The sequence below is a fragment of the Myiozetetes cayanensis genome, unplaced genomic scaffold (genome assembly GCF_022539395.1).
Source record: "Myiozetetes cayanensis isolate MyiCay16 unplaced genomic scaffold, myiCay2020 scf31, whole genome shotgun sequence".
NCBI classification, from domain to species: domain Eukaryota; kingdom Metazoa; phylum Chordata; class Aves; order Passeriformes; family Tyrannidae; genus Myiozetetes; species Myiozetetes cayanensis.
Window position 1 is genome coordinate 5,597,102 of NW_026087533.1, and position 12,813 is coordinate 5,609,914.

The 12,813-nt window shown below is 45.1% G+C and overlaps 1 protein-coding gene across 10 annotated transcripts in view; it reads left to right on the forward strand.

The window, feature by feature from the left end:
* The window catches only part of ZMYM4 (zinc finger MYM-type containing 4), a 34,685-nt gene that overhangs the window by 8,148 nt on the left and 13,724 nt on the right, over positions 1–12,813 (forward strand). For 3 of the 10 annotated variants that reach the window (XM_050326289.1, XM_050326291.1, XM_050326292.1), the window contains exons 2-16: positions 327–369; positions 757–1,281; positions 2,805–2,872; positions 3,447–3,617; positions 6,255–6,333; positions 7,011–7,263; positions 7,869–8,043; positions 8,151–8,363; positions 8,766–8,916; positions 9,557–9,672; positions 9,800–10,072; positions 10,578–10,728; positions 10,991–11,163; positions 11,265–11,415; positions 12,483–12,623. In XM_050326289.1, coding sequence (XP_050182246.1) covers positions 327–369; positions 757–1,281; positions 2,805–2,872; positions 3,447–3,617; positions 6,255–6,333; positions 7,011–7,263; positions 7,869–8,043; positions 8,151–8,363; positions 8,766–8,916; positions 9,557–9,672; positions 9,800–10,072; positions 10,578–10,728; positions 10,991–11,163; positions 11,265–11,415; positions 12,483–12,623 — 2,683 coding nt within the window. Of the gene's footprint in view, positions 1–326; positions 370–756; positions 2,873–3,446; positions 3,618–6,254; positions 6,334–7,010; positions 7,264–7,868; positions 8,044–8,150; positions 8,364–8,765; positions 8,917–9,556; positions 9,673–9,799; positions 10,073–10,577; positions 10,729–10,990; positions 11,164–11,264; positions 11,416–12,482; positions 12,624–12,813 lie in introns of those variants that run through there. The other 7 variants (XM_050326290.1, XM_050326295.1, XM_050326293.1 and 4 more) reach the window with 7 other exon arrangements.

Consider the following 12,813-nt stretch of genomic DNA (forward strand, 5'->3'; position numbering starts at 1 on the left):
AGGCTCGCAGAGCATCAGAGGGGGCAGATGTGTGGCCTTGACCTGGTATCTCATGGAGAAGAGAAAATGACCATCCCCTTCCCTCCCCTCTGGGAAGCAACACTGTTTCTGAATTTTCCTTGTGTGCCTTTTCTGTGTATCCTGAACTTGTTAGAGTAAATGTGGCCTCTCAGTGATGTAACAGTCTCAATTCCTAAAAATTCGCTTGGGGCAAGGAAGGAAGGAGGAGGAATTGTGATCCCTCTGGTTGGCTTTGATCAGATACTTTTTAGCGAAGTACATGGCAGCTGACCAAGATAATGACACAGTGCTTTCCTTTTTTACAGTTTGAAGATAAATCTGATGCTGTGTTTGATATTACAGACAAATGTAAGTATTTCTGTTTATATCTGTAAAGTTTCACAAAACATTTCCTGGAAGTGTCATTGCTGCTGAACAAGACCGTCTTGCCCATTTCCCAGCCCTTGCTGCCCACTCCCTCCCTGCTTTCTCCACAAGTGTTACAAGTGAGATGAATGGAAATTGATTCGTCCTTTGGTTAGTTTTACTCAGTTCAGCTTCTGCTTCAGAGTGCTGAGGAGGACTGAACTGTCTCCATCAGCAGTGTTTTAGCAGCAACGTTGGCCCAAGAAGACTGAGAGTATTCAAGGAATTGCAGCATGAGCCAGATTAGCAAAGGACACTCACCTTTCTCCTTTGTAACACATGAAGTTGGTCAATTTTCTGACTGTTCACTGGTTTTTTTTTTCTCCCTAGGTGGTGAAATTCTGGACGCAGAAATGTCTGAGGACACTGACAACTTAACACCTGCCCTGGACAGCTTATCTTACGGGATATCGAATCGAACAGGAGCTGAGAACTCCCTGCAGGGTGATGATCATGATTATTTTCTGAACTCTGGGGATCTTGCAGGCATACCTGTTGTTGGGAGTGACAACGAAGAGGAGCAGAATTTCACTCCAAAGGACACTCTTTCCTCAGCAATTCCCAATGAAGATCATCTGGACGAGGGCAAGAGAGTTCCAGAACATGAGTTGGACAGTGAGAAGGAAATTCAGATGCAGAATGCAATCCAGAAGGATCTCCCTTCCCCCTTTGAGCAGGGCCCTGTATTTAAATCCCATCGGAAGGATTTTAGCGTAACACGAGATAACGGCAAAGAGACTTTTTCAGCAAAGGATAAGAATAGAGAAGGACATTTTCAAGAACATGAAAAACGGTTGGAAAAAGTCCCTAAAGATATGGATTCTAGGTTGAAAAGCAGTTTTCTTGACAAAGCAGGTAACTGTTGCCATCGTAGACCTGGCTGCCCAGCACAGAGGAAGGAAGAACTAGACAGGAATAAACAACAGGGCCAGTTATTGAAAACATCACCTTGTGGAAGAGAACAGGCAGGGCTGTGTGCAGGGGAGCATTTTGTGAAGAACCCTGAAATCCAATGAACTCTGTTTAGGAGGAGGATTTGCAGAGCATTAGTGGGGGTCTCATCCTCCACAGCTGGTTACAGAGCCTCAACATACCCTTTGTTGTTGTGGTTTCCTAAACCAGGCTGGGTGACAATTCGAGCTTCCTTTTGGTTTTTCTTACTGGTTTTGTGTAGACCATGGAACTCCTTGCAAGAACAGCTGATGAAGCTTAGGTTAAGTTGATGGCCAGTAAAGGTTTTTTTGACCAAAGTACCAATTCCTCATTAATGTCTATGTGTTTAAAGCAGTGTGGATTTGATAGTAGCATCAGGGAAAGGCTTGCTGGAAGGGTGTTAGTGCCTGCAGGAAGTAAGCCAGAGCATAGCTTGAGGTCTGCTTTTCCTGGGAGACTGCTCTCCTTCTTCCTCAGATGTCTTGGACTTTGTCCAGCCAACATGGAGAGAACCAGAGATGCCTGGAATCCCTTTCTCATTTGACAGTCACCGTAGTCTTGCTGCCCACACACTTATTTTTGGCTTGCCAAGCTCTGAAAGTTGCAGCAGAACAGTGAATGAAGGAGTTAAGAACAAGCAGGCTGGAACACGTGATTTGGTGCTGGTCAGCAGAGGGAGGGTGAGGCAGCACGTGAGGGCCTCCTGGCTGCTTGTCCACACTCACAGTTCTGAGATTTACACTTGATGTGTTCAGCAACAGCATCTTAAAGTCAGTGCTTCCAGGTGGCACCAATGAGAGGGGAGCAATAGAGGTGTTTTTAAAGTAAAGAAGAGTTAAAGGCATCTCTTTGCTTTTACGTTCAGATAGAAATTGAGGGGAGAATATTTCTGTACAAAAGATGTATTTCGGAAAATTGTAAATATTTACAGTCAAAAATACTCTACAGGTAGAGGAGTCAGTAGTTGGAACAGGAATGGTAAATGCTCATGGGTAGCATTGAGTATCCAGGCAAATCCAGGTTTTTGAAAAGATATATTCTAAAAAAGCAGAAGCTACTAGAAGGGGGAAAAAGACTAAAGATCAGAACAACAAAGAAGAAGCTGAAAGATGTTGCTCTGAAAAGTGTTTTTGGATTTAAATGTCAAAACAGGAGAGTTCAGAACCTGCTGGGGTGTGGAAAATTCTGACTGAACAGTTCTCTTTGGAATTTTACAACCATTTGGCTGGAATGGGAGAATAACGATCCAATAGAATAATAAGAACAGGCCAGCTCCCTGTAGGGATTGCCATCTCGCTCGCAGGGAGGAGAAAGGGAGTAGTTCAATACTGGTGAGGTGCTGTCAGACTCTGGGGTTGGGGAGCAGGATGAGACTCTTTGATAGTTTGAAAGGAAATGCCTTGGAACCTGTATTCATTTCTATTTAATGTATATGTTTTCCTCAGTTCATAATCAAGTAGAAGAAACATTACGGACGCAGTTAGCGCCACAAACTCCAGAAACTAACTTCAGGGTAAGCTATAGACCTTTCAACCACTTTTGCAAGTGCAGCAATGTGCTGGAATAATTCAAAACACGTATTTTGTATTTGAGTGTAAATTTGAGTGTCAAGGAAAACTGATCTTCTGACTCTTAGACATCTGTGCTACTTAAACAGTGCCTGTAATTTTGTAAAATTTTGCTGACCCTCTCTTTGGATTGAGGATTCTTTCGGTAGCCACTTTGCTGTTCAGCGTGGTCTGAGTGACCCGTGAGCCGAATCCAGACCTGGATGCATCCACCTGACCTGCTGTCTTTTTTTCCACACGAGCCAGGGAACAGCTGTATCCACAGGAGACACACCCAAAGAACCAACTCAGAGAGCTGGGTGGCTTCTGCTTCGGCCAGAGGAGTGGAAAGGATTGGGGGTGGGATGAGAGAGGGGGCTGCAGGGAGGTCCAGGCAGCAGCTGCTGCCCAGCACCTCTCCCACCTTCCAGTGGCAGGACCCAAATCTCTCGGTCTGCACCACAAAACTCCCCTTGGCAGCAGCCCAACTCCTCATGGCAGATGCAGGAGGGTGAATTCTTTTTCATATTATTGTTTCAGGAGTCTAGCTACCTATTTTCTAGTAAGGAATCTATTGGACAAGAGCTGGGGAGTTCCTTTGCACGAAATATTAGAATTAAGGAGGAGCCTTTGGATGACGAATATGATAAAGCTATGGCCCCACAGCAGGGACTGTTAGACAAAATTAAAGATGAACCTGGTAATTCTGAGGTAAGTTTCCAGTCGCATTTCTCACTTTGGTCTGACAGCTGACCGCATAAGCTGAACGTAAATTCAGCACTTTATTTGGTTTGTTGACCGAAATTTAACTTGAAGAACATAGTTTAGTAGAAGGATTTTTCTCTCCTATACTACCATGAAACCCAACCCCCCACCCAACTTTTTGATGTCTTGTTACCTTGTTGCTCAAAATGTTTTGCCTTTCAGTTGGAAACAAAGCCAAGCGCTGTAAAACTTCTGTTATTAAATCTGAGGCCATGTAGGCACTTGATCAGTCTAACTAGGAAATAAACTGTAAAGCACATTTTGTTGAATACCTTGTGAGTAGTCACAGTTAGAGATGTGAGTTAAACCAGTGCTATTCCTGCTATCCCCTTAAAGGATGTCTCTGCAAGCACAGCGGTTCGTTGTTCTTGTTTTGAATTAACACTTAAGAGATCTTAGCAAAATATTTAAGTACTTACAACGTCAGTAAGGTCAATTTAAGCATGTGTTCAATTCTCATTGGAGACTGACATTTTTGATGATGATGCAGGTGAAAGCTCAATACTTGCAGCCTGGGGAAGGTCTGCCCTACAGAGGGAGCGGTGCTGGGGCAGGACTGCTGGGCTCAAGCCAATCTCTGTGCCACTGGTTCGCTATGTGACACCAGGGAAATGAGCTGGGCTGCAGTTCCTGTCTCCTCACTGCTCATCTTTGGGCTGCCTGCCAAACTTCATGTGTCAAAGGTGTGCAGAGCTTCCCTCAGTGATCCATCCCCTTGCACTGGCACGGCAGTGTTGGTGTTCCTGTGCAGGCATTAGTTTTTAGCATCACTCTGTGTCCTTCTGCTAAACCTCCTCTGCTCTCTGGGCCTGTCTTACCAGCATTTTTTCCTTCTTTCCCCATAATACTCTTAATAAAGAAGTAAATTATTTGCAACTTCAGATTTCACTGCCCTTCTGATTTCAGTCTCTGGGGGATTGTTTGGGTTTATTTTTCCATAGGATGTCAAACCACGTGTAGGGTAGTTAAATCTGTCTCTTCTTTTGTCCTCCAAAGATGGCATCTGCTGTGTGGATTTGTGTGGAATGCAAGGCGAGATGTCTGTGGTTATCAGAGATCATATTAATAAGTAAAAAATGAAGACTTGAAGAATTTAAATGTCAAATATCCTATGGTTCAAAATATTCCTTCCTGGAGTAAAATCCTGTGATTATCAACTCTGCCTGATACTGGAAAAGTAGGAGAACTGAGTTCATTTTGTTTTGCTTTAGATTGGAATTAATATGGGGGGTGTTTGTGTTTTTTTTTTTTTTTAATATTTCCTGAAAGATAAGAGCATTTCTTGCTGTAACCAATAGCTGGAGCTGAAGGTTTTTGGCTTTCAGCACTGCTACACTGCTGTGAAACTGCTTGATCATGCACAGTTGATGTCAGGATTTGCCTCCATTTCTCTTGACTAAGGATAAAACTGCAGTTAAAATGCTTAAAAACCTGTATGTCTGCAAGTAACTGTTTTTTAAATAATAATAATAATAATGATGATAATAATAAAAATGGTGCTTTAAATCTCATCACAGTTCACCCATACCCAGGTTAGAACTTCTCTTAGCTGAGATTTGAGTGTTTCAGTTCACATGATCAGGAAACACCACTGCCTGCTCTCCTGGGAAACCTGTTGAGAAATAGTTTGGTTGTCTTAGAGTAGAAACTTTCAGCTTCCCTCAGCAGTTAGAGAAGTGTTGTGTGCCTTGTGGAGGTTGGTGTGGGATTTTTAGGAGCTGGTTTAGGCTGGGGGAGCAGCTCACTGTCACTGGGAGGGGGGGGTTTCCTGGCAGCCAGGCAGGGGAGTGTGAGTTCAGCTCAGTCAGAACATGCCATCCTGCCTCACTGCTCCCAGATGACTGTAAGGAGGTTAAATCTTGTCATCTCTGTAGTTCCAAGAGATTATGCTTTTCAGCCTATTAGGATTTCCATGTGGAGTGTTCCAAGCTGCTTTCTGGCTCGGATTTCCAGGGAGAGCAGGGGCAGGAAGCGTGGTGGTGTCAGGCTGAGGAGCTGCTGGGGACTAAGCCAGTCATTTACAGCTTGTCAGCCACTCCACAGGCAGCTGGCCGTGGGGATTTGCTCATCCTGTGAGTGTGAGGTGATTGCCCAGGCTGAGCAGGGGTGTGATGCTCTGGCTCCAGTGGTGCCAGTTTGATCTGCTGCAAAACTTCACCCCAGGCTGCTCCACGCCCCGAACTCCTGCTTAGCACGGAGTGTCCTCCTTGGGGTCCCAGCTCTGTTCCCTCTCTGTAAAGCTTGTTTCACAGGACAGGGGCAGGGGCTGCAGAGCACTTCCAGATGGCAAGTTTGTGTGAGTGCAAAGCAGAGATTTCCTAAAGCCTTGGCCGAATTCTGAGGTGTCTTGGAGTACAGCTGGAGAGGGCAGCCCCACTTTTCCATTCGTGCACCCCTCGGGTGTGGTTTGCTGTGACCCCCTGAGCAGGTTCTGTGTGTGGTGCTCAGGTAGCAGCACTGTCACCTGGCTTAGGACACTCACTCTTCCTTAGGGTTCAATGCAGCCTTGTGAAAGAATGGAAATCATGTAAGCTGTGATGACATGTGTGTATTTGTTCTCCTTTTCCTTTCCCTTTGTTTTAGGAGTACGGCCAACAGCCAAAATCTCAGGAAGGGGAGCTGAAAATCAGTGCTGTATTTTCAGTCAGTGGCAATCCTGTTGGTAAGGAATAGGCAAGACTAACTTCATTTAAACCTGTAAAATATGTCACCTTTGCAAATAGTCCTGCGGGTTATTCTGCATTTCATTTCCCGTGTCTGACCCCAGTAGGAATAAAGAACTAGTTTGGTTTAGAGACAATGAAATTGAGATTATAAAATAATTGTATTTTTGAGGTATAGGAAAATTGAATGTGTTAAATGGCCTTAAGCTGAAGGAGGGCAGGGTGAGATTAGATGTTAGGAAGAAATTCTTCCCTGGAGGTTGGTGAGGCCCTGGCATAGGTTGCCCACAAAAGCTGTGGCTGCCTCATCCCTGGAAGAGTCCAAGGCCAGGCTGGAGCAACTTGGGCTAGTGGAAGGTGTCCCTGCCCATGGGAGGGAGGTTGGAATTCAGTGAGCCTTAAAGTCCCTTCCAACCCAAACCATTCTGTGATTCCACGAAAGGGATGCTGAGAGTGCATTCTCCGTCTTAATAGTAGCTAAAAAAATCTGCTATGCAGAAACCCAGCACAGGGCATGTATTTCTGGAGAGTTCACGTGCTATTTGATTCTCCTCTAGACCCTGACAACCCAAATAAAGTCACGAGCCTTGTGCTTGCCCCTGCACACAGTGAGGTCTGTGTAACAGATCCGTAACACTTACACTGTGTTTTCTCTGTGTGGGTTTTTTTTTTTTAGCTCCACAGCTGTCATCAGGTTTCCAGCCTGCTGTGGCATCCTCTGGCATGAGCAAAATGCTCCCTTCAGTTCCAAGCACAGCTGTTCGGGTTTCCTGTTCTGGCTGTAAAAAAGTCCTGCAGAAGGGGCAAACTGCCTACCAGAGGAAAGGCTCGACCCAGCTCTTCTGCTCCACACTGTGCCTCACTGGATACACCACTCCAGCTTCTCGCCCACCAGCTTCTACCAAGAAAACCTGCTCAAGCTGCTCAAAGTAGGACAATGCCTTCATTTGCTCTGGCCATAATTGATATTCAAGCAGATAATTTTGTGCCCCTCGCTGTGTCTGTAGTGCTGCTCCCCTTCCACGTCCCTGCAAAAATTGGGGCTGGTGCTGTTCCTTGTTAATTGGTCTGTCTGCTGGCAGTTCCATTTCCTTAATTGGGTGTTACATATGCACATTTAAAAGCCTCTGTGATGAAGAGTTGTCTTTTTTTGACCTTTTTTTTGTGACTTTTTTCCCTACACCCTTATGATTGGTGTGGGCATTGTTAAAGGGAGTTGTTCCACATGTCCTGCCTTCTAGATTTTTGATTAGTAAAGACTGTGCAAAACAGTGACTTTCTCTGAGTTCCTTTAGGAAAGATGTGATGATACAGTTTGTATCACACCTACTTGAGAATTGTGCTGCTTATCTATTTTCCTATTAGGAAGAGAAAAGTGAAGTCAGGTACTTAGGCAGCAAAAAAGAAAGGTTTAAATGAAATGGATCCACCCTCTCCTGGAGAATGTTTAGTCTCCAGAAGAAGCAAGGGCAGCAAGCTGACATGAAACCAGCATTAATCCTTTGTCTCTGTGTTTGTTTTTCCTTTTCCATAGAGAAATTCTAAACCCAAAGGATGTAATCACTGCCCAGTTTGATAACACGGACTCCAGTAGGGATTTCTGCAGCCAGTCTTGTCTGTCCACGTATGAACTGAAAAGGAAACCCGTTGTCACTGTCCACACCAACAGCGTTTCCAGCAAGTGCAGCATGTGCCAGAAGAACGCAGTGGTAATTGCAAATTCCTTCATTTGAGTTGCTTTAGCACAGCTTGCTGTCTCGGGGAGGAACACACAGGAACACATATTCCTTGCTGAGTGTGCTCCCTTTCCCCCCAGATCAGGCACGAGGTGAATTACCAGAACGTGGTGCACAAGCTCTGCAGCGACGCCTGCTTCTCCCAGTTCCGCTCGGCCAACAACCTGACCATGAACTGCTGTGAATACTGTGGGGGGTACTGCTACACTGGCTCTGGGCAGTGCCACATCCTGCAGATAGAGGGACAGTCCAAAAAGTTCTGCAGTTCCATATGTGTGACAGCCTACAAGCAGGTATATGTGAGAGGACAAGGGGGATCGGCTTCCCACTGCCAAATGGAAGGATTAGGTGGGGGTTTGGGAGAAATTCTCCCCTGTGAGGGTGGGCAGGCCCTGGCACAGGTTTCCCAGAGAAGCTGTGGCTGCCCCATCCTTGAAAGTGTCCAAGTCCAGGTTGGACGGGGCTTGGAGCAACCTGGGCTAGTGGAAGGTGTCCCTGCCCATGGCAGGGGGTGGAACAGGATGCTAAAACCAGAACTCAAAGAAGAGCATCTACATCATAAGTAACAACTGTAAAACAAGTGTGGTTTCAAGCACCCCAGCACATTTTATACGTGTTTTATGTGTTACCGATAATCTCCAGGTTAATGAAAATGCCAGGTTCCAAACGAATGACCAGTTTCCCTGTTTCCACAGAAGTCAGCTAAAATCACACCCTGCACACTGTGTAAATCTCTGAGGTCTTCAGCCGAGATGGTGGAGAGCACAAATAACGTGGGGAAAACGGAATTGTTTTGCTCTGTGAACTGTTTGTCAGCATACAGAGTAAAAATGGTCTCTTCTGCAGGTAAGCTTGTCCTTTTGCTTCTGTAGAAGCTTAATTTCACAATGCTCATACCCAGACTTTATTTGTCTTGAAAGTTAAGGCTGATATTCTTTTTTTGGGGTGGCCCCTTTTATAACAGGAAGTGCTGAGATGGGAATATAAGGACTTTCTACTCTAGGTGAACGTAGCAGTGACGGTACAGCCATTTCAATTTTGGTTTTAGGGAGCTTAAACATGATAATCGATCTTAAATCTATTTTCTGCTCTTGCAAGTGCAGCTGGTGGGTTTCCCAACCACCTGTATGGACATACACCATGTCACTGCTGGGGCTCCTCTGCCCTTGTTCTCTGGGGTGATGAGTTGGTTACCTCAGCCCAGTGTTGCATGGAGCTAGGCAAACACCTTCTCAGCTGTTTTTCTTGTGGAATTAGAAAAACGCTTACTGACATCCTAGGGATACTGGGAGATTAATTAAATTTCTGGCAAGCAACAGGCACAGCAGCTGCAGTGTCTGCTTCTGAATCTGTAGAAACGTCGTCTCGGGCTTCTCTCTGTACCTTGGCTCATCATTCAGACTGTTTTTGTATGCACTGTGCAAAATCATCTGCAGTACAACCTGATGTTGCATAAATTACTTTTTCTTCTCTGTTTCACCCTCAGGTGTCCAAGTTCAGTGCAACAGCTGTAAAACCTCAGCAAACCCTCAGTATCACTTGGCTATGTCGGATGGGAGCATTCGCAATTTTTGCAGCTACAATTGCGTAGTGGCTTTTCAGGTGTGGCATTCTGGGATTTCTTCTTAGCTGAATGAACAGAGTGCTGAATCGGTGGTGGAAGCGTCTGGGAGGCTGGGTGAGAGGTGTGACCATGCAAAATAAAGCCTGATGCTTTGCTTCCCCGCAGAATTTGTTCAACAAGCCTTCAGGGCTGAAGTCCTCGGTGGTGCCGCTGTCGCAGGGTCAGGTCATCGTGAGCATCCCCTCGGGGACGGCGGTGTCGGCCGCTGGCACCACCTCCACGGTGACCTCCAGCTCCACCAGCACCTCAGCTGCTGCAGGGCTCCAGAGACTGGCTGCCCAGTGCCAGCAGGTCACTTTTACCCGCCCCGTTGCAAAACTCAAGTGTCAGCACTGCAACAGATTGTTTGCAACCAAACCCGAACTGCTTGACTACAAGGTAATCAGGAGCAGGGCTTTTCAAGCTCTTTTTTTCTCTGCAGAAATCCAAGGAGTTGTGGTTTATATGCACTGGTCTGTCAGTACTGCTCTGTTGCTTACTATGAGCTGCTATGGAGGGATTTGGAACTGATTATTGTATCATTTAACCATTATCAAACTAAATACTGATACGAGCTCCATGGTCTTAAAACCAGAGGAAAAAAAAAAAAAGAACACCACAAAAACCCAAACTAAATGATTACCTGGCTAAAGAAACACATTCCCATCTCTTGGACCCAGAGATGATCCTTTTAATCCAAGGGCAGAGCACATTGGTGAGGGTTTTCTGCAGAAAGTTCTGCTTTATTGTGAAGCTAAATGGGGAGATTCATTTGCTGGTGCTGTCTGTTGTTGATTTCCAAGGGTATAAATATGTTTCTGCGTTTTTATTAACAGTTAAAATGTATTATCTGGGATGTGACTCATTCAGACATTGAAACCAAAACATTCTGGCTGTGTTGCAGGGTAAAATGTTCCAGTTCTGTGGGAAGACCTGCTGTGATGAGTATAAGAAAAAGAACAGTGTGATGGCTTTGTGTGAATACTGCAGGTTTGAGAAAATTATCAAGGAGACAGTGAGATTCTCAGGCTCAGATAAAACATTCTGTAGTGAAGGTAAGAAAGGGCAAACCCCTCTCTGAGAGAAATCAAGTCACAAGTGTTTTGCCTTAAAATTATTGGTGATGCTACGAGAAATCCAATATTTTTAAGTTAGAAATCTGGTTCTTTTAGGTTTAGGGACACAGAACTTTCTTCACACTTAACTTTTTAATGGTATGCTGCAACAAATTGCTACAGACATCACTAAATGCAAGAACTAGAAGTGCTCAGCGATTGTCTTTTTGTACTTAAGAATGTTTTTGCTGTTTTCTTTTAGTTTGTAAACTGCTCTATAAGCACGACCTGTCGAAGCGCTGGGGAAACCACTGTAAAATGTGCAGTTACTGTTTACAGACTGCCCCCAAGCTGGTCCAGAATTACTTTGGGGGGAAAGTGGAGGAGTTTTGCTCCGAGGAGTGCATGTCTAAATTCACAGTTCTGTTTTACCAGGTAAGCAGTGTTGTCACAGCCTCCAGGAGAGGTTTTTATCCACGTGCTCCTCGCTGGTGGTTCCAGGTGTGTTCAGTTGCTCCCTCCCTCTCTTTTCCTAGATGGCAAAGTGTGATGGTTGTAAGAGGCAAGGAAAACTCAGCGAGTCCATAAAGTGGCAAGGGGAGATGAAGCATTTCTGCAACCTGCCTTGTATCCTGCTGTTCTGTAAACAGCAAAGTGTTTCTGACCCTCCACCCCCAAACAACACAGGTAAAGCGGGCTGGGGGTGCTGCTGCCTCTTGGTGTGCCTGACAGTGAGATGGATGTTTGTTTGGAAACTCAGTCCAGGGAACTTTCTAAGATCTGTCCTCTCCTGGGGAGTTTCCCTGTTGCTGTTGGATGGGCCGAGGTTTAGACTGCCCTTACTTGAGGCAGTTTCAAACTTCTGTAGGTGTGAGATGCAGCTACTTCACGTGCTAAACAAATTTTAAAGAAGATGAAGCAAAAGCACTTGCTTTTCAGTCACTTCAATGAAAAAAAGGCCTGTTCTCTTGGGGTAAAATGTACTGATCTGGTGAGGACATGTTAAATATGTCACTTGTCTTGATAACACAGGGCAGATATGGTACAATGTTAACTTTCAGTTAACAAAAGCAATGGAGTGGTGAAATTAATAGAGTTAGTGGCTGTAAATACAGACTTGCATATATGCACTTAAAGCAGCCAGCTCTGGGCAGTCTGTGGGCATATGAAGAGTTCCCATTTCTGTGTCATTAAGTGCTGATTCTTGGAAGTGTCGTTCCCAAGGTTAATGAGGTCTGAAGCTGTTTCCTTGAGCAGGTGGAGTGGGAATGAGGGTGGGAGTGAAGCCCACTGGAACAAGAACTGTGAGTTTCTGTAGGGAGTGAAATGCAAAGGGAAAGAGAGGCCCACAAAGACAGGAAGAGGAAGGGAAACAAGAAACAGGAATATCACTAGTCCTAAAGAGGGGCATAATCTCCCACTGAGTGGTGGTGGCTGTAACAGTAAGGTACCCAAAAGCAATGAAGTGTATTAACTGAGAGTTTATAGTGTGCACCAGGCCACAGTCAGCTTTTCAGCTTGGTGCACATCTGCTGCTTGCACTGGTGGGAGCTCTTTTCCTCCTCTTGCTTTGTTTGCTTGTGGAACCAGCTCCTGTTTAAACTGAAATGCTACAGCTTTACACCTTCATCCCCTTCTCACAGCAGCCTTTTTCATCTGGAGATAAATCTGAAGGGGGGTGTGTTGTTTCAGAAATGCTATTTTACAAATTATCTTACTGCTTATTTTCATTTTCTTCTGCTCACTGTGTCCAGCAAACCTTTCCATGGCACCTGCCTCCTCCTCAGGCCCTCCTTCTTTGAGAAAGGACTCAACCCCTGTCATAGCAAACGTGGTGTCCCTTGCAAGCACCCCAGCTGCCCAGCCTACTGTTAACTCCAACAATGTCTTACAGGGTAAGGCAGCTGAATACCATGCCTGTGCTTTTAAATCTCTAGTCCTGAACATCTATGTTTGCTCAGGGATTTTTTGCACTGAGGACAACAGCCACTTCTTCATTATTCTTCACATCAGTGTAGGTGGTTGCATTTGTTCTTTCCTTTATATAGGTATAAATAATGACTTGAATTTATGTGCCTAAACAGG